At 38.5% G+C, this 21,367-nt stretch overlaps 1 protein-coding gene across 3 annotated transcripts in view; it reads left to right on the top strand.

Annotated features, from left to right (window-relative positions):
• Positions 1-4,750: 4,750 nt before the first annotated feature.
• Positions 4,751-21,367, top strand: part of PRKCZ (protein kinase C zeta) — a 69,911-nt gene continuing 53,294 nt past the window's right edge. The window contains exons 1-5 of one of the 3 annotated variants that reach the window (XM_082328733.1): positions 4,751-5,324; positions 6,568-6,768; positions 11,572-11,693; positions 18,062-18,151; positions 18,565-18,615. In XM_082328733.1, coding sequence (XP_082184859.1) covers positions 6,698-6,768; positions 11,572-11,693; positions 18,062-18,151; positions 18,565-18,615 — 334 coding nt within the window. In that variant the 5' untranslated portion in view covers positions 4,751-5,324; positions 6,568-6,697. Of the gene's footprint in view, positions 5,778-6,462; positions 6,769-11,571; positions 11,694-18,061; positions 18,152-18,564; positions 18,616-21,367 lie in introns of those variants that run through there. The other 2 variants (XM_082328732.1, XM_082328734.1) reach the window with 2 other exon arrangements.

The raw sequence follows: 21,367 nt of genomic DNA, 5'->3' as shown, positions 1-21,367 counted from the left end.
GCTTCATAAATATTTAAAGAGTTGCCCCACTTGTAACTTGACTTGTTTTAACCAAAAGTACTGTTCACAAGAATAAGCCACCATATTTGTTTACTAACCCAACTGCATGAACTTCATATGCTGAAATACAAAACATGGCTTACTGTATTCTACTAAGCAAAAACATTCTTTTTAATGGCTATAAATTGGCTAAGCTTTCTTTTATGCAACCAAAACACCCAGCACCATCTTTAAATCTCTCTCCCATTGTTTGTAGCCTGGATTCACAGACTCACTTTTTTTGGATCTGTACTTATCTTTACAATACCAACTTGTACAAGTGGAAGCACATAGTATGAATGGGTAAGCATTAGGGTACTCCTTTTTTTCTTTCTTTCCGCAGCAGCTGTCGCTGGCAGAATAACAATAGGTTAACATAAAGCACAAGCACTCAAACAGATCTGTACATCAAAATGTGAAAAAAGAACTGCTGAGATTATTTGCAAAGGGAGGTCAAAGCTATTTGGAAAAGTTAAAATGCTTTTCTGTTAGACAAATGCATCTATCAGTAGATCAGAAAGAGGCAAATGCACAGTGGAAACAATAGGCACAACAGTTAAAATATAATAAAATTCAATACACACAATCAGTTTCAGATGCAGTAGGTAGCTTCCAAAAACACGCATTACTTACAGATTTTAAGCAGGATGAGTAAAGACGACAAGAGAAAATTTGTTTCTGTCTCTTGGTTATGCTGAAGTCCAGCTTGAAGAGAAAATGGTTCCCTCTGACCTAAACATAAACAGAAAAATATTGTACATTTTTCATTTTTTCTCCTGGTTTCGTAGATATTTGTGCCGAATACTAGTTACAAGCACTACACCTGCAATATCAAATTATTTTTACAGTATTCACCAAGCTAGATAACTTTTCAATCGAGAAGTATTCTCATTTCCTCCTGGCTGTAGTGTATAAAATTATATTTGATTATTACTTGTTTCTTTTATGTGGTGCATGTAGAGAAAATGCTCTGAGAGATTTTGGAATATTATTCCTTTCACTGAAAAGGTTAAAAGACACTACTTTCTTCATGTGAAGCCTGGAATAAATTATTTTTGTTTCATTCTGTGGATTCAGTGAGGTATTTAGGTGCTTCATTTTTTTTAAGCATGCAGGACAAATTATTCTCTGAATAATGGCCCAGGACAGCAAGGAATGTATATCCCTACAACACAGTTTTCCTTTGCAACCACAGCCTGTTTCTTTCAAGACACCAACTAAACAAGGAGGTAAGGAAGCTTACTACATTCTTGTCAGAGGTACTAGAATAGTTGTACTGCGTAGTCTAAGAGTTTCCAAGCTCATTAAGTAGCAATGTTTTTTAGAATTTTAAAAAGGAAAATAGAGCCAGAAAAACCTTTTCACTGTAGTGAAATTAATAGACATTAATATAAATATCTGATGCCTGAAGCAGTACTTTAGATTAATGCTATCATTAACCCCAAATCATTTTTTTCCCTTTAAACTAAATTTTAAAGAACAGTTCTCAACAGCCTGTAGCATTAAAATAAAGAACTAGGACTTAGAAGCATTGTATATACAGCTGTGTTTCCCAGTCAGTTGCCTAGGAATATCTTGCCATCTGCTGGAAATGTGCAGATATACATGCTTAAAGGCAGGCTTCAAAGTTACTGTCAGAGACAATAGTACAATGAAATGATGAAGGAGACATTAAGATCGGAAACCAACACTCTGAATGTTCATAACTTTTCATCAAAAAGACAATTCAATAACGAGGTAAGATCAGACTACTAGGCTGCAGCAGTTGAAATACCAACATTAGATTCCTTAGCAAATCAGTGTTCTCCACTGCCACTATAAATCTGTGGCAACCAGATGCTGAGGTTGAATGTAGTGTTACCTGTGTGAAGCCAGATGATCACCATGGCCATGCCTGTATAAAACAGGGGTAGCTCCACTGTAGATGAGGTGATGGGGTAGTAACACAGGCTAACACAGAACCTGAGATCCTGACACATTTCACTAAGAACTCTCTGCAAGCCAGGTATGTCCTCCAGCAGCTCCTGGCTAGTATTGGCTGCTATTGATCCTGGTTGCTAATAAGCCACACTGACTTTAAAAAAAAAAAAAATAGAAAAATAGAAAAAATAGAAAAATAGAAAAGCAAATCTGCATGGCTGTTTCCAGCAGGAGGGAACTTCTCCTTCTTTCTTACAGAAATTAATTACCGATAGTGGTAAGGAAATCACTATTATCCCACCTCTTAAAAAAATTCTTTTAGGCCACGTGACAGAGATTTGTGATTTGCCAAAGCACATCATATAAAGAAAGGAATGCAAGAATGGGAAATTCCCATTTTGTTGTGCTGGATATGATAGAACTTATTTTCAAAACAGAACTGAAATACTGGAAAAAAACTTTTTTTAAGCTTTCTCTTTCTCAGACACATCAGTTCACTTCATAGTCTGCTCTTCAGAGTAAAAAATCTGATATCAAGAGATAATAATAATTAAAAAAAGAACTAAAACTTTAGATGCAATAAATACCTTATTTAAACGTGGAATAAAACATAATTAAATTACCTGTAGGAGCCTGTCAGGTCTTCAATCTGTCATGTTTCAAATCTAGGTGTAGTGGACAGCAATATCACAACTTTTTATTAAGCTGAGGATGGTTTAGTAGGAGATAAAAGTGCAATGCCCTGCCATCTGGAAAACAAAAAAAAAAAGAAAGAAAAAAAGAAAGCTCAGGAATACACTCAGGATTTACAGCTCTAGGACAATAGAAGTTGATTGTGTTTCAAAAACAGTATGCCAGAAACGATGATCATACAATATATTGTGTTTTCAAACCAGTTACGACCTTGTTAGCTAATGCACAGAGCAAAACTGACATCCTCTCCAAAAAATGCCATCTGCCCAGAAGTGGGAAGCATCTATTAAGAAATTCAAGTGTTTAAACAGTCTTGTAATATAAGAAAATACAAACCAACTCAAAATAAGACTTCTAAAATAACAGCATCAGTACTAAGTGATCAACTACAAAATAACCTCTGTAAGATGTAAAAATATTATTGTTGAGATTTTCTTCAAGCACTGAAAATGTAGTGCCCTTGCCCTCAGTAAGCTGTGCTAGGAAAAAATAACAATAAACCACACAAAACCTCAACTTACAGTTCTGAAGAACTGCACTACCTTTTATCTCCCAATCCAACAACTCAAGGAGCTGAAGTCATCAAACTGACGTAACAGGGAGATCAAAGTCTAGCTTGCCCTGAAAGAACTATGTTTGTAGACGTATCTTACATAATGTTCTCCATTTTAAGCAGAGGAAATTTGGAACACATGAAGATTCAAGGGCCCATTTTGAAACCGTATTGACAGCTCCCACTAAGATAAAATTAACAGTGGATACATGAATAATTCAGATTAAAGACTGATAAATGAAATAATTTGGTGCATTTCCTTGGTGTCAGAGAAAACATCTAGACTGATGGGAATAAGTTTTGCCACTTTACTGCTACTTAAACTAGTGTTAACTATTATTTATTTGTATTTTGGAGGATTGTAGAAATGCCAAAAGGCGGCTCAGGGCTACACTGATGCAAACTCACCAACACATACACACACACTCACACCCACAAACCCCCATAAAGATATTGTGAAAGTGCTAAGTGGTGTCTAAAAAGAACTTGATGTAGATGTACACAAGGTAATAGCAGGAGACTAAGGATCGATTTTTTTTTTCCCGTTTTCAAAATACTGATTATAACTGCTCAGCTCCAGGTAGTCAAAAAAATTCTAATAGTTGTGACAACTTGTTTTGGTTTATTTTTCAAATTTGGTGGGTTATTGTTGCCCAATGGTGGATATAAATAGGTCAACAAAAGCCCCAAAGCAAACCTTTTGCTTGGATAGCTTATTTGCCTGGAAAATCCTTTTAAGATACACAAGGAAAATAGCTGTCTGGCCAGTATAAGCAGCATTTCCACTAGGGGACTCTCTGAGTTAACTATCCCACGCCTTCATCTGAAGAACAGGCAAAGCCCCGATCTCCTTTACACAGGAGTCGGCTTTGCTTCAATCACAGCTGATTCACAGTTTGAGATCAAAAGATCAAAGTATCATTAGAAAAAAAACAAAACCCAAACCAACTCTATAAAGCTAAGGGCATTGACCATTTCACAGACTTGCTTTTGTGAAATTGTGGTTAATTCAACAACACTAATACAATGTATTCTGTTGTTTTTCTCTTTCCCCTCTGGTCTGGCCACTCAGAAGTCTAATATTGTTTATCTTTGTTATTTTATTTCCTCTTTATTATCCTGGACGCGGTTTTCCTGCTTTAACAGTTTTGAATGAAACCTCTTAAGGTTGGATGCTCTATTTACACTCATGGGAGACAATACTCCTGTGGGAGTGAGTTTTCCCGGGAAGCAATTCTGACAGGTTGGGGTGAGGCAGCCAGGCCACTGGGTCGGTGTAGGGGTGTGTGTGAGGGCAGGTATTTGTTTTTGGGGGTGGGCTTCTTTTTTGTTGGAGGGTGGGGGTTTTTCTGGAGAGCGAGCGAGAGCTGGGCCTGTGGACGACCACGGAAAACCCCCCCCTCCGCCAGGCCGCCCCGCAGCGCTCCCCGGGCCGCGGCCGCCGCGCTCCGCCCCTCCCCTCCCCTCAGCACCGCCCCGGCCCAGCCCTGAGGCGGCCCCGCGCCCCCTGTCGCCCGCCCGGCGCGGAGCGCCGCTGGCCGGGGAGCCCGGGGGAGACCGCCGCTGCCACCCAGACTACCCCGCTCCTCCCGCCGAGGGCGAGGCCACATCGGGAAGCCACAAGGCTGCGGCGGGCGGGACGACGCGCTACCTCGCCAGAGGGCTCGGAAGAGGGCAGAGGCGCAAGCTCGCTGTCCCCACAGCGCCGTAACGGTCGCACGCGCTTCTCCTCTCAGGCCTGGGGCCTCCTTCCGCCACGGCGCTACCGCGTCTCGGAGCGCGGAGGCGCTGCGCGGGCACGGCAAGGCACCGAAACTCTCCGGCGGGACCGAAGCGAATCGCGGCAGCGGCGCGACCCCGGAGCGCGGCCGGCGGCAGGGCCCCAGGGCGAGGAGGAAGAGGAGGAGGAGGAGGGCAGCCCGCCCCTGCCCCTGCCCCTGTCACCTCACCCGCCGCCCTGGCGGGAGCGGCGCGCTGCCCTCTCTGATTGGCTGCAGGTGCTCTCCTGCCGCTTCCTCGCTCGCTTTTGATTGTCGGAGACGCTCCTGCTCTCCAGGTAACGGTTCCCGGCCTATGATTGGTCGAGGGTGAGCGGGATCCTTTTGGGGATTGGCTCCAGGTGAGTCGGAGCTTGCTATTGGCCGACAGGTAGTGTAGGCGGTGTTCTATTGGCTGCGGGCACTAACCTTCTTAGTCCGCCATGTTCGGCGCGGTGGCGCCGTTGCCACTGGAGCTGGCGGGCGAGGGGCGCTGAGGCGGGCGGGCGCTGAGGGGGAACCGGCGGCTTCTGCCGCTGCGCGCTGCCTTTCCCGCCGCGGCTGCCGCCGTTCTTCCCCGGGGACCCTCTGGCAGGGAGGGCGAAGGGGAGTCGAAGTTCGATCCTCGACTTCCTCGCGGGACTTTGAGCAACTTCAGGCCGTGGAGGTGTAGCCGAGCAGCGCTGGGACGCGGCCGGAGAGGCGGGCCCCGGGCACGGAGCTTCCCCTGCCCTCGGCGGGTTCGCGGAGCGGGAGGGAAGCCGGACCCGTGGGGGCCGCGGTCCCTGTGGTGGGTCCTCCCTCGGTCCGAGCAGGTAGGAGGAAGGGGCCGTCCCGAAGGCGCTGGGTGGGGAGGCGGGGAGAGCAGCTCCCGGCACGGAGCCTCCCGGTCGCTCCCCTCCCGCGTTGTGCGCAGCCCGCCTCTCCGGGCCGGTGGGCGCTGAGGGGGGTCCCTGGCGTCGGACAGGGCGGGGCTGCGCGCTCCCCCTGACCCCACGGGAGAGGAGGGGTCGGGAGGCCGAGTTCTGGGGTCCCTCCCTGCTACCTGTGGCCCTGCTTCCCCAGGCAGTGGGGCCCGGGAGCTGGCTGAATATATGTGTGTGTGTGAGGGAAGGTGGTGGTAATTTTGAATAAACAGGATGTTTCTCAGTCTCCAGTCCTAAAGGTAACTTAAATTGCCCCTTGGAGTTCCTCTTCTGCTTTTCTTGGGTAAGCTTGTCACCAACGTTAATTGATAGTAGTCTTCCATGTATATAAAAACTTTTTTGAATTAAAATACTCTACTCTTTAGAAGAAAAGGGCCAGAAGCTGTGTTGATGAACAAGTAAAGATTTCTTTGGAGTATTTTTGGCCAAGAGGGAACTGTTGGATGTTTTATTAAAGAACATCCTTAATTGCTTGGGATTTTTCCTGTAAAACTAAATTGTACAGGGTGTTTTTAACTGATCTCACTTAATTTCTGTGCAGGTCTATGGTCTTGTATGTTTTCCTTTTAATTTCTTGCTGTTCTATGTAAAGCTATTTGTGTTTATAAAATTTGACACAACTTATTGTTTAGTAGAGTGTGTGTATATTTATCTGTATTCTGGTTTTCTTTCTATGCAGCTGGATTGAAAATCATCTGGAGGAGAAACACATTTCACATGTGAAGCTGTTCACTTCAGAATGAAATGAGTTATCTGTCTTGAATGAACTTATTTCTATATAATTTCATTTAGACTGCTTAATACAGACCATGCCTATCAGAATGGGCTCCAAAATTGATTTGAACAAAGACTTCATCAGAGTAAAAACACACTATAGTGGGTAAGTCAGCATGTTCTCTCCTCTGTATTGTGTCCTGTAATTTTGAAGCACGTTGCGCAGGAGTTCATAGTCTGACCTAGTGATAGAGTAATCAGGGCATCGGTGGATTTGTAATTAATGTCAGATCAGGTAGGTAAACTTCTGGGCTATTAGAATACCATCCAGACTCCTGCAGCATGCTGATTGTGGAAGAGAGTTAATAGTTTATTCTACTCTCAAAAGGTGGGAAAATGTGAAGAAAACTGGCATACGGTTATTTTGGGTTGATGGGTTATTGATTTCTGTTTTGTTACAAGTGTTTGTGGTCACAGACAGGTATAGATCCATCTCTTGCATCCAGATGCAGTTACTACGTTTTATTGTATCTACTTTATAGTAAAGATATGATAAATCTTACATAACGAACTCTACAAGTTACTGCTGAAATTAGCAGGAGACTATGAAGTGCAGGTTTCCAGTTTCAGATACCAGTTTGTGACTGTGTGCTCCTTGGGACAAAACGTGTAATGTTTAATACGAGTCCTTCTCTCGTGGGGGTTTTTAGATACTATTTTAACTTACACCACTTTCTGTCTTGGAAACTTAGAGGAGGTGTTTCTTTGTGGCTAGATATGTAAGTCTTGAAATAAGAAGTGAGTGCCATTGGTTTTGTCCTTTTGTTTGTATTATAGAATTTTTAGAGGGAATTATTATTGGAATTACTTAAGTAAATATAAAAAATGAGGGAATTTTGCGTAGATTGCAAATTATCAGTAAATTTGAACCTATGCGAGCTGCTTGAAGACTCGGTTTTAAGTGATTAAAAAGTAAATCAAACCCACAATGTTTGTTTTCCTGTTGTGAATAACTACTAAAAGTATTGTGTACTAAATGCTGGTATAGTTTGCCCTCTAATTTTTGATAGCTGATCGCTCTGCTCCCCTCCCAGTAATTTGACTAATGCAGCTTGAGGGGCAATGAAATGTTAACACAGCTGCTTCAGTTATCTTCACAATGTTTATTTTTGCAGCTCTGATTTAAGACAATAATAAAAAAAAAGTCATGGTCCTTTATGACTTCAGTAAGTTGTCAGTACAGGCAGGAAGATTTTTATTACTTCAGCATGAAATTAGGTTTTTCAGACATGTTTAATCTGTTTGCTGCTACTGTGAGGACCTTGTAAATTCATGTTGCTTTGGTCTCTCCTGTCTTCCTCCAAGGCTTAAGTTTTAAGTCATTTGAGGAGTTAAATATTTGGCCTAAGTAAATCCTTAGACTTGAAGTATTTAGGCTGCACTTACTGGGATTTGATAACTGACCTGAGTCGTCTTTTCTGATGTTTTACTGCTAAATAAGTAAATACTGCTACTACTGTGGTTCTTACATTGTGGTATAGAAAAATGCTATTTTGAATTTAATGTAATGTAATTATGAAAGTCACTCCACCAAATTTTGTTGAAAACAAAATGCTTTCTTGTTAAATTTACCTACCAGGTCAATGCCAAGTAGTTTGAGGTCCCGAGTTCAGAATTCTAGAGCAATTGTATTAATTTTGTAAATGCCAGTGTTCTCATAAATTAGTATGAAAATGTAGCTTTTTATTTTAGCTGCCTTCAATTTCTAGCTGTGCTGCTGACTTTAATTCTTTCCTTATGCCTAGTCATTTGGTTTTTGTCTTCATTTTTCCACCTGTAAATTGAAAGTCTAGCAGAATCTGTTAGTTTACAGTTCATCTATTTACAGCTTAAATTTTCATATGAGAACGTGCTTGTAAAAACATAGATAAGCTTTTAGTGGTGAGAATTCATGTCAAAGCTTATGTCTTAACAAAATACAGAAACTTGCTGCTAAAATTTACTTTACAAGAAATCCATGTATGAAAGTAAATGGGGCTGTGTGCTGTGGCTCACTGTTACTGCTGCTCAGTAATTTCTGAAATGTGTTCATAATAGTTAATGCAGGTCAGCTGGGTTTTGTTATCGTTCATCTGCACCATGGTTTTGTTTTGGTTATTTAATAGATGTATGTAAACTGCTTTATGGGTTCTGCGTGAAAGATTCGTATCATATATTTGCCATTACTAATAATTTTCTGCTCCATGGTTTTATCCTACACCTCCGAATCACGTCATACATAGGCTTAAGTTGAAAAGAACATCTGAACTTCAAATGCTTGTGTGATGCACTCCTCTGAGATGCATGGATATGCATGCTTCTCCGAAACAGCAGTAGGAGAGCTTCCTTAGCTCTGTAAGGGAAGGCACTATAAACACAAATAGAGCTTAGTTTGGGATTAACAGTTTGGGATAGCTTGCTGGCAGATAGTGTTGATTCAAAGTGAAGGGAGTGTGTCTAAACTTGTCTGCACAGAAATGGAGGAGGTGATAATACTTGTGTCACTATTAGAATTCATGTTTAATTATTATGATGTTTTACAATAAACTACTACTGTAGTTTCTCCTGGAACACTATATTCAGTAATTTCCAGTAGCTGTGAAGTCTATAATATGTCAGTTTACAAAACAAGGGTTCTAAAGTCAGTGAATTTTGCTTTTGATCTACTGATCAAATTCTGTGAGTAAGAGCTGACTATTTTTGGCATTATAGACTGTGTAACTGATTATCTCCATATCTCCATTAAAATACTATACTCATCTTTTGAACAAATTTGACAAACTGCAGGAAATCATTGATGCTGGACAGCTTCATAATTAAGGACAGGCTCATTCAGGTAGCTGCTAAAAAATTAAAGTAATAGTACAATATATCCTTTTGAAATCCCAGTTAAAAATCAAAGCATGAGGAAGTTCTAAAACATGGGAATGTTGAGTCTATCTCTGTGGAGTCCTAGTATCTTAGGTATTCGCGTTTCTGGGTGTGACAGAGTTCCTAACATAGCATAGTATAAATAACTGCATAAGTAGATTGCAGAAGAAAGTAAACTTATGTAATTCTCATTTCATTATTTCGGTTGCTTAGTTTTTCTGGTTTAAACCTGGTTACTTGAAATCACCTCATTTAAATAGAGCAGTGATGTGGTATTATTTGCTGTATGTGACCTTGGTTCTAAATGGTGACACTTAGATTACATTTGCAATGTAATCTATCAATGTGAATGATTCTCTTGCTATAACTGCTCATACATAGCTTACTGGTCATTAGTTCTTCATGTTACTTTGTGGTGTCCGGTTTCAATACCTGACAAAAGTTTCCTGTGGGATTCTTTAGTGTTAAACAGTGAGTGATTTTCATTTATCTGTGCCCTGATTGCCTAATGTGGCTATACAGACATTAAGATTAAACACAGTAAATCTCAAAGAAACATGGACATCACTGAGATAATAATAATTTGAATAAATATCATTAATGTTTGCATCTGCAGTAGGTGCTATTTAGTGTACTTTAGCTGTGTTTTGTCAAATATGAAGTTTATTAATTTACCTGTAGAATGGTAGTGCCATCTGTTATAATAATTTTAACAATTTAAGGCTGATTAGTATTTGTCAGCTTTACTTGGAGTTTGTAGTGTGCATGGTAGAGCATTGCCTTTACTGCATGGTTTCAGTTTCTGAGTATTATTTAGATACTTGTGAAAGCGTGATTGTCCAGAGTTACCCCAGATCTATAGCTACTTGATTTCATGGGTAGCTTGTGGTGGCAGTGTGTTAAGTAACGAGCTGCATTTGTTAGTGACCTTCTCTTGGTGCAAGGCATTGCACCAGGCCTCAAACACTACTTTGAGAACTGGTTTTGTCTCTTACTTTCATAAGTGCATAAAATATGACTTTTTTGACAGGGAGATGTTCTGAAACTCAACCTCACCTGACAGCTCTCAGTATTGTACAAGAATATGGATTTACAAGTTGGCAGTTAGCATACATATTTCTTTTTCCATTTTATTATGGAGAATTAAGTTGCTGTTCTTTGAGAACTTGACAGATTGTAGATTAAAGGTACACTTGAAAAGGTAGCAGTGCTTTTAGTCTGAATTTGAAACTTAGTACAGGTCTTTAAAGTGATTGTTTTAGAGCTTTGCTTACTGTAATTTTTCTCAGCAAAGGCAAAATGCAAAGTTATTAGTGCATATAATTTAAAATTTAAGTTGTAGAATTTAAGGTTCTTAGTTCAGTGTAGTACCTTCAGCTTGAAAGACATAAGTATGCAAAATATGTAATATAACATGTTTTCTAAAATGACTTGTCACAGTATGAAAATAGGAAAACTATCTCAGTCATGTTGGGAAACTTCTGATATACTTACTGTATTAAACTAAGAGGGGAAGGAATTACATATACCAGTAGCCATTAATTACAAAACTTTTTCCTAATTATCCCCTAGAAGGTTTTGAAAGCACTGAGATGACTTAAGTACATCTCCTCTTTCTTCCTGCACTTGTGCAGTCATAGTGGATGTGAGGAAAAACCTACATTTTAAAAGGATTTTACAATAATGGAGATTTTACTTGTCTCCTGATTCAAGAAGTACCTGGATAAAATTTAATTCCTACAAAATCTTATGTTTTTATACCACTTCAAATGCTGATAGTTATAATAAGGGAACACGAGTCACCCAGGTAAACATGTATTAAAGATAGATCATTAACACAGTTAATTCCTCCATACTAAAGTATTTTTAAAGAGTTAAACACTGATGTAATCCTGTTGGCTTCTGGCAACTAATTTACATTAGTGGGAGCATTTTATGTGAGGAATGGTGCTTCTCTAAGTATGATTTTTGCAGCTTAGAGTCCACAGATGGAATTGTTGTAATATGCAGGCTAATGCAGATATTTTCTGATAAAAGCTTATGTTTTCATCTCGTGCAGGGACATCCTGATAACAAACTTGGATGCATCAATGAGCTATGATGAACTTTGTGATGAAGTGCATGAGATGTGTAATTTACAACAGGAACAGCCAATTACCCTTAAGTGGATTGATGATGAAGGTATTGTACTGAAATACAACTCGGGCATTCTTGGGTTTATTGTTCATTGTGGTACAAAGAAGGGGCGTTGAGGAAACTTGCATAAACAAGTTTCATATTGTGGAGTTAATTTTTGTTTCTAAATACCAGGGTACATAATCCTGTCTTATAAAGCAGGGAGCTTGGAGAAATGAGCCTCAAAACATGAAGGTTGATTGCAGCAACACTTGAATTCACTTCTACAGAAGTGAAGGCTTTGCAGAATTTTAATATTTTACTATTCCATACTCCTATGCTGAGTGCAAAGTTTGTTTTAATTTCAGAGTTTCGTAGGCTTAATGCTGTACCCCTCAAAATTCTCAATTTCAAACTCTTGGCAAGATCACTTTTTGATGGTTTTAACCCTGTCAGCTTCCAGAATGACATAGGCATTTGTGTCTTCTGGTTTGTGATTTATCTCTTGAATGAGTGTGTTTCTGAGAAGCAATGCACCTGTAATATCAGAAGACTGTTCTGAATTCTTCTATGATTTTTGTATTTTATGCAAGAATTCCAGTAATGATAACTGATTTTTCTCTGTTTATGGTGGCTGTCCCTGGCAACTGCATGATTGTCACTGATTGTAGTGTTGATTATATTAATGGTCTAACATAACCTCTTCAAGAATTAGAGGGTAGATGTTGTCTGTATTTAAATGAGCATTCTACTAAACTGGTTGTTAATATCCTCTTGATGTAAAATACAAAGACCAAACATGAAATAAAGGTGACTTGAATTTGGTTTTGTTTTTTCCACTTGACTGATACTTCAGAGTACCATTTTTCAAAGATAATAGGCATTAAATAACAACATGTCAGAAATAAGTTGTTTCCCCATCGTGGTGGGGAAAAATGCCCAGTATATCTAAAGTAAGTCATGTCCAGAAAAAGAAAAGGGGGAGGAGCGGGGGGTGTTACATGTGGACAAAACAGTGTAAACTTTTACTTTTGTGGAATGTGGGGTTGATAAAATAATGAAAAAATGATTTGGTGTGAAAGTCTGTTTCTTATGCTGTTCCTGCAGGAAAGGTTGATGTTGCCAGATCTCATTGTTCTAAGTTATCTTCAGATGTAAAGCAGTTTATCATGGTTCTTCCACAAACAGTTGTGTGTGAGAGAAACTTACCTTTTCTTTACCCTTCCTATAGGCTCTGAAATAATGGCATGATGTGAGATGAGATGGGTTTGCCTATTTCTTTCTGCTGTAAAATGTGACAGTTCTCTGAAGCCTTAAGTTAGAGCCTTCTGGTTGTTGTGAGTAGTAGTGGAATGGGCATACTTGGCACTGAGTACCTTTGCTACTTTTTTGCTTCCTTTTGGAATGTACATGTCTGCTTATGATTTAACAGGAGTGTAGTGGATCTGTAACTCACGATGGGCAGAACTCTTGGCCTAGTAGGTTGAGAACAGCTACCGTGCAATTGTACAACTGCGCAGGTGCCTGGTTATTTTCCTGTTGCACCTTGCCAAAGCCATGGTCTGCAGTGGAACTTCTAGAACTGAATGCAGAAAGATATAAAAATACTAAATTGGTTTGGCTAACATTTGTAATTGTGTTTCTCTTTCTTTTTTTTTTAATAATAGCCTGTACTACTCTCTTAGCCAAGCAGTGTGTTTTGGTGGGTGAATGGAATTTCAAAATAATGACTGAGGAAGGAGGTAGTCAAAGAAGATTCAGTCCTTTTAAGATACCAAGGACTAGTATCAAGTACTTTTAAATTTTGCTCTTCTGATTACCAAGAAGGACAGAGGCAACTGTACTGACTTCAGTTTCCTAACTCTCAGTTTCATGGCAGTCTAATAAAAAGTAACCTGATCAGAAGTGTGTGGAGAATAATTACATTGCATGTGCTTAGTTATTTGAACTGCATGACTGCTAATAAAAGGAAGATTATTGTAGGAAAGAAGAAAACCTCACGAGTTTTGAGTTGGAGAATTTTAAGACATGATTCCTGTTAACTGTTTCTTGGTTTGGATATCTGTTGCATTGGCTTTTTGAGGTTAAAACAACAAATTTCTTTTTAGTTACAGTTCTAATAAGCATTTTCTTCTAGTCTTGGTTAAATACATACCTGTACAACCCTTTTTCTAATTCCTGATTCTAAGCTGCTAAGTTTCAACCAGTCTGCTGTTCTGGCTGCCCGCAATCCTCACAGGTTTTGAGTTATCCTATTTCTGCATATGAGTGAGTGTTTGCACTTATTGCCACAGGTAATGTAAATTCATTTAACTGATTGCACAAACAGATGTTCTCTTTGAACTAACTTAAAGCAAACAATTGCTGATGGCTTAATGGATTAAAGAAAACCTACCAAAGAGTTGAAGAAAATTAATTTTCTCTTGGGCTTTTTTAGTGTTTCTCTGGTTTTGACAGGATCCAAAATGTTTGAACTATGAATAACTCACTCATAATAAAATCTCATAAACACATAAGGAATATGGATTGTTGATTTGCAGTACAAATGATTCTTTTGTCTTTCGTGTTGCATTATTGCAGTATTTCTAGATCATGAAGAGCAGTGGCCTTCAAAGAGGGGTATATGCACTCTGGGGTGCATATTTTTAAAAAGTAAGAAATTAAGCTTTACTTGATGTAATATGTGGGTCGACAGTGGTGTCATCGCTTGGCCTGTATATCATATGGTCATGTGTCACATATGGTGGGCAAGGTGTGCTGAGGGAAGAGTGGGCGCTCCACAAAGTTGCAGGGGTTGAGAGCGATACCCTCACTCATTTGCTCGCTTTCAGTGTATTGTGATGTACTGCAGTTCATGTGTGCCTGTGTAAGTGGATTTATGGACTAATGGGCTAGCTTTAACTAAAATAACCCTCATAAGGTAATAGTAATAATGTGAGCGCAAGCAGGCAACAAGAAAATGGTGGAGCTGACATTTCTCCTAAGTATGAACTTTGTCAGCCACACTACCAGGTAAAAACAATGACTACCTAATCAGATCTGACAAGAAGTCAGTCAAAAAGATTCAGAAGTATCGAGAACAATATTTGAAATGTATTTACATGCACTATTTTTAATGCTGAACCTCACCCTAAGTGTATGTTGTATTTTGAGATAGTAATGGTAGTGTGAAGCCATCATGATTAGCAAGACATTTAAGAACTAAGTATCCAGAACAAGACAAACCTCTACCTCTTTTTTTCACCAATGTTTTAAGTCCTGTGATACTCAACTTGGTACTTTACAAAACTTCAGTAAACTTGATGTTAAATTTTTAGAAGCCAGTTTTGAGGCTTCTTACTTAATAGCAGAAGACAAAAAGCCACATACCATTGGGGAAACACTTGTTCTTCCTGTCCTGGTAAATATGGCTGGAATAATGTACAAAAAACAAGATGGGGACAAACTGAAATGCATTCCTTTGTCAAAAAATACTGTTGGAAGATGCATAGAAGATACTGCTGAAGGTCTGAAGAAACAAGTATTAAAACAAACTATGCAGAGTGGGAAGCTTGCTATATGGTTGGATGAAAGTACAGATGTTTCTAACATGTCTCAGCTTATGGTATTTGCTGGATTTTGTTTCAGTAATGAGATACGTGAAGATGTAGGTTTTTGTGAGTCACTGAAGGAAGGAAAGAAAGGTGTACTGGAAAAGATACAATCTGAACAGTAAGCGACTTCAATAAAAACAATGTGTTACAGAAAAACTGTCTTAAGTCTCCACTGATGGAGGGGCTGATTTGACTGGAATAAAAAAAAGGATTCTGGGGTAAGATTGCAGAGAGCACCGCACATGAAATTCATCCACTGCAGCATTCATAGCCAAGCTGTTGCAGCAAAGGATTTGGAGCCAGAAGTGCACTGGCTGCTACAGGATGTTATCAGTCTGATTAATTTTATAAAACCAAGAGCTTTAGGTGTACAGTGTTTACAGTGCTTAGTAATACGTTGGGGAGTGACCATGAAACTTTCGTACCTCGCAGAGGTTAACTTGTTATCTTGCAGTGAAGTGCTTAAGAGTTGTTAAACTTAAAGCTGAGTTATGCATTCTTCTTTTACAAAAAGATACATATTCCAAATATGTGGACATTATCTGTGATGACAAGTGGCTGTCAGTAGTATGCTACCCAGCAGTTATTTAAAGAAAAAAGAAAAATGAACACTCAATCCGATGACTGACAAAGAAACTGCTTTTCAAAAGGAACTCGTGCTATATGGAGAGAGCATTTTGAAAATGGCTGTTTGGAGATATTTCTGTTGTTCCATCAGTACACTTAAACTTGGAAACAGATTTTTCTAACCTGTTAAAAACTCTTCCTAACAGTTTTAGGGGGTTTTGAACCCATTAGTTAAAAATGTGACATGTTCAGATTAGTTTGCCACAACAGCCAGTTGACATCGGGGAGGATGAAAAGTTACTAACTGAATGCCAACAAAACCTTTGCATAAATGGTGGATGGGATTGAAGAATGAGTATTATGATTTAGTAAGCACAACCAATGATGCACTTCTGTCATTTGGATCTATGTATCTTGGTGAGGTATCTTTTTAGCTATGACACCATTAAAACTTAGTGTTGAAATAAACTGAGCTTAGAACCAGACCTTTGAATCACTCTATCATAAAATGTTAAACCAAGACTTTCAAAAGTTGTGAAGCATGTTTAATCACATAGCTCTACCCAAAAATATTTTTAATTTCTAATATTTTGAGGTAAGTTTTTGTACTGCTAATAAAAATATTTTAATTTTTTATATTTATCTCATCCATCTAAAATTTCTACCTTTGTGTATGTTTTTATAATATATATAAAATTATAAATATACATATTGGGGGTTTGTGCTCAAAAAATGTTAATGATGGGATGGGCTGTTAAGACAGTATTTCTGTCTACCAGAGAGGTATTCCTGTATTATCTTCCAATTCAGATGTTTAAGTAAAAATGTCCTTGCTTAAACTCATTAGGATTCATACCTTGGAAAGGTCATCTTCTGAAATACTGGTCTCAGTGGTGCATGTGTTCTGGCTTAGCTTCCAGTTCTTCAAGAAGCTTTTCCAGTGCTTTTTCTCTGGCACCAACAAATGAATTTGGTGTGTTTTTTATGGCACATCACCGATGTGTCATATCATGACTTCCAAATCATACTGAAGTCCGTTCTGTTAGCTGAGGAGCCGTCTTTGAGCTGTCTCTCCTTCAGAGCTTCAGAGAAATTGAGTTCTTTATTTTCACTGCTTAAAGGCTAATGTCCATACCACAGGTAGTTTTAGTCTTCCAAATATAACTAGTTATTTGGGGTGCTCTGGTCTGACTAAATACTTGCATTCCTGAATGTATTATTAATATGGAGCTAATGGTATATGTCACAATAAATGGTAACATGGTGTGGATAAGGCATGGTACTTGAGCCTGGTCGGAGTGTGTTAATGCTCGTGTCTCCATTTATTTTATTCTTTTCCCTGTGAATTTCACCCTGAATGATATCTTGTAGTTTGGGGTGTGGGGGTTTTTCTGTTTTATCTATTTCAGTACTTAGGCTCTTTAGAATCTGCTTTAAATTGCAGCTGGCATATTGCCTTTTTGAGAACTTTTAAAAGCTCTGTTTGTTGAATCTGCTACTACAGAATGTGAGTACAGAAGACAAAGTGATAGAAACTAAGGCTTGATATATCTTGTTCTGAAAGACAGAGGGTTGTTTGTGGCTAGGCAGGTTTCATGGTTTTTTCCTTCTGTTTGCTTTTCTTCTAAGTTAAAAGGAAATGTGAACCTATTTTCCTCAAAACATACAAGCCAGCCCTGAAAATTTTAGATACTTTTAGAGAGAAATTAATTTTAATTAATTATATCTCTACATCACAGTTGGCATATTTATATCCCATCCATGACTTTCATCTGTGTATCTTATTTTTTTTTACACTTTTTAATCATAGATTGCTTTTCTGTCAGTCTATTAAGAGAGACTCAACTAGAATGTGTGTACCTTCGTAACTTCTAAGTTATGGTTCTGCAGTCAGTGAAGTTAAGGTAGTAAGTAAGATAATGGGCCTTTTAACAAATGGTAAATTAATTTTGAATGAAACTTAACTTTTCAGGTTACTAGGAAGTGATCTTGCTTTTTTCTGCTGTGTGTTAAAGATCTTTAAGTGTATCTATTCACTTTTGTATTTTGTTGTCCCCTCGCCAACCAACATAATGTTTCTATCTACTCAGTTTTGGTAAAACTAGAAGAAAAAAAATTGCTTTGATATATTTGGCTTTGATCAAAATGCCAGCTTAATATCAAATGACTGAAAGAAAAGCAATCCCAGAGGCTGGTACATTTCTTACTGACTAGTTGAAATTCTCCACTTAATTCTTCAGTCATAAATTTGCCTATATATTGCTTTTTTGTTAGGTGACCCATGTACCATCTCATCTCAGATGGAACTGGAAGAAGCCTTCCGTTTGTATTGTCAAAACAGAGATGAAGGGCTGATTATTCATGGCAAGTATTATACAGTTCAAGAACCTGCATGCATTTGTTGATAATCCTAACAGCTGCTTAAATGTGAGACTGGAACAACTCCTTTGCCTGTCAAATAACCTGCTTATTTATGTAGCTGGTGCCCTATTGTTTGATGTTGTAAGAAGGAACGTGTTCTTTTGGGGGTGGAGCCCAAAGCTGAAACTATGCAGTAAGCTTTGGGGGGGCTTCAGGTTCTAAACTGCACAGATTTGTTAATGCTGTAGTCAAGTGTGAGATCTTGCCAGTATGGACCCGAATTTTGATTATGTTATTTCTCATGCAGAATTATTTAAAGGCTTCCAGAAACTCTCTTTGTGTAAATATATTCAAGAATGAAGGAAAAAGTACTACTGAGAATCTTTTCACTTAGAAGTCTAATGTTTTTGTTTTAGTTTTCCCAAGTATTCCAGAGAAACCCGGCATGCCTTGTCCAGGAGAAGACAGTGAGTACTAAAATGTTATCAAACTTTAGCTTAATTTTTTTCAGTCACATGGAAAAGAAATATATCGAAAGATTTTCATAAGCTAGTGTTACATATATGTATATCTGTTTTGTGGTTTCTTAATAGAATGTAAAATGTTTGCTATTTTATCAACAGAGAAATTATATAAATCAGCATTGTAGTACTGTTTTTATGTTTCTGAGGATTAATACTGGTTTCCAGTAGCTGGTACGTTGGGAGGAAAAGAGGTCAAGATTTTAGATGCATATTTGAACATTGTCCTTTGCTTTTGTGGTTCTTTGGTTTCTTAACTTGCAGGGAAAAGAAGTGATGTACTGAAAAAGGAGATACAGCCTTTTTTTATGAAAAGGTTATTAATCTCTTCAAAAAAATCCTGTGAAAGGTAGATAAACCTCCAGAAGCAGCATACATGATTGATATGGTTTACCTATATTTCAGTAACTTAAACTGCACAGGAATAAAAGGATTAAATAGCTGTATAGTCACTTTTCATTATGGAGGGATGTCATCAGTACGTTAGTTCATATCTCTGTAAATGTTAAGGAAAGGAATGTGAATAATTGGGTGACAGTTACCAGATGATGCTTGGCCTGTCACAGTAGTATGAGTAAAAGCTAACTGAAGAATTGAAGGACCTTTCCTCTTCTCTTTGGAAGATACAAGAGCAGGTAATATTAATTGCTGATAAAGGCAAATCATGCATACTGGGCAAAGACTACTTAGTTGATCAGGATCTACACTGACAAACTGGCTAAAAATGTGTAGTGCCGTGGTCAGTACTTGTGAATAATATTTTTAGTTGGAGAAATAATACTAATATGCTAATAATTGCTCTATTGAGAACTTTTACTGAAATTTAGAAGATGGAGTGAGATGGAATAAATACCAAAATATTACAGTTCAAATATGATTTTTATATTTAAGCTATAGTAGATGAAAGGTTAAATGTGAAAAGCAGACAAGTTTTCATGTTGTGACTAGGTTCTTAAAGTTGCCTTATAGAAAGAAAAAAGAGTAAATGTGCAATGCTATCTGCTGTCCTTGTTCAGACAATTAGAGAAAATAAAGACCATTTTCTATGCTGAAGTGTTAAGGAAATGATTTTCCTTGAGACACTTCACTTTTTTTTTTTTTGGAAGGAAAAAGAAGATATTTACATGGTCTACCCAGTTTATTTTTAGGATGAGCCGAGCAATCATTTGTGTAGCTGTTTCCAATATACTATTTTCCATACATCTGAGGGTTTTTTTGTGCCTTGTTTAATGTTCTGGTTTGTGTACTTTCTTGTATCTATCAAAATAGTAGCTCAGTGGGTTTCTTATTAATTTTGCTGAAGTTTCAACAAAGAAATGGACAACCAGTCCATCTTGTTATATCACATGATGTACAGTACTTCTACTGAACGTGCAAGCAAATAAGACTGAATTTCAATACTTGCTTGTCCATGAGTTCAAATTCAAGTGAAGACTGTGTAGTTTATTTTACTGTATGTTGAAAATGTGTGGGCTTTACTATGCTGTCGCTTCCCAGCTTAGCTTAATAGGTTGAAAATATCTATGGGAAAATATTTTCAGGCTCAATTTTCGTGATCATTCTGGAAAGAGTGGTCTTAGTTCTGTAGATTTAAATACGTTCTTGATGGGAATAGTATACAGGGAACACTGCTTTACTCTGGGCCCTGAGGTATAGAAGGTGTTAGGTCCTAAACTGAATGCTTTAGGGTGTCTGGGTAGTTCAGTGTCTTGTGGGCCTTTGGCTTTTGTGAGAATGACAGTAAAAGAGAAGGTGATGGATTTGGGGATTAGCTAGCCTTAGGATGCTTGCAATGCTCTCCCAGGGCAGATTTTGCCAAAGGTAAATATAAGTGTTAATACTCCATCATAAGTCTTTTGACTGTGTTCTGTGAAACAACTGTCTTTCAGTGAAGACAGAACGGTTGATTTTATTTAAATTTCTAACTTTGGGGTGCCTCCCACCCTTAATTCTGCAACTAAGAATGGAACAACCAAGTCTGGCATCACTACAGTATTCAGAGCTATTTCACAATGTGCTGAAATCTATTTTGTTTTCTTTTTCTATCGTGCTTCTAACTTGTTGGATGAAAATCGTAGGGAGTGAACTCATGGGCATCTGTGCCACTCTGCTTTCCCAATATAAGCACTGAAAGAACCAGCTGACTGTGGCTCTGCTTCCATGCCCATGGATGTTTAAAAAGGGAAGGAGGAAATACTTGTGTTATACCAACCTAGGCTGATGCTAGTCCCAAATGGAATTATTTGCCCTAGGTTGTGAAAACACAAAGCAAACTAATACAAAATACTGTCAAGAAAAGTAAGCTAACTGGAGGAGAGAAAAGGCTGTTGCTTAAAGGGGTATAGTGTGGCATAATAAAGTTCACTGCGGTTTAATGATCTCATTAAAAGTGTAGATATTTTAGTACAAAAGTTTTTTGTGTTAATTTGTTAGGTGTGTTAGTTATCTCAAGCCGTGAGATGAACTACAGAAGCACATAGATTAGTGTGGCTCGGATGACCTGGTTATTCTGTCTGTAGGGTATTTCTCCCTGTGTGGTTTTACAGGTCATGTTGAATCACACTTTGATTGCTTAAAAATCTTGTTTAGTAGGATGTGCGCAGTAAGTGATTTGTGGTCAGGTTTCTTGTAAATTAATTAATTCAGTGCATATTGCCTCTTTGCATCCATGGGGCCTGCATGGAAATCTGCTATTGTG

This window comes from Platalea leucorodia (genome assembly GCF_965183815.1).
Source record: "Platalea leucorodia genome assembly, chromosome: 17".
NCBI classification, from domain to species: Eukaryota; Metazoa; Chordata; class Aves; order Pelecaniformes; family Threskiornithidae; genus Platalea; species Platalea leucorodia.
The sequence above is the reverse complement of the archived record's forward strand: the minus strand, read 5'-3'. Positions and strand labels throughout refer to the sequence as shown.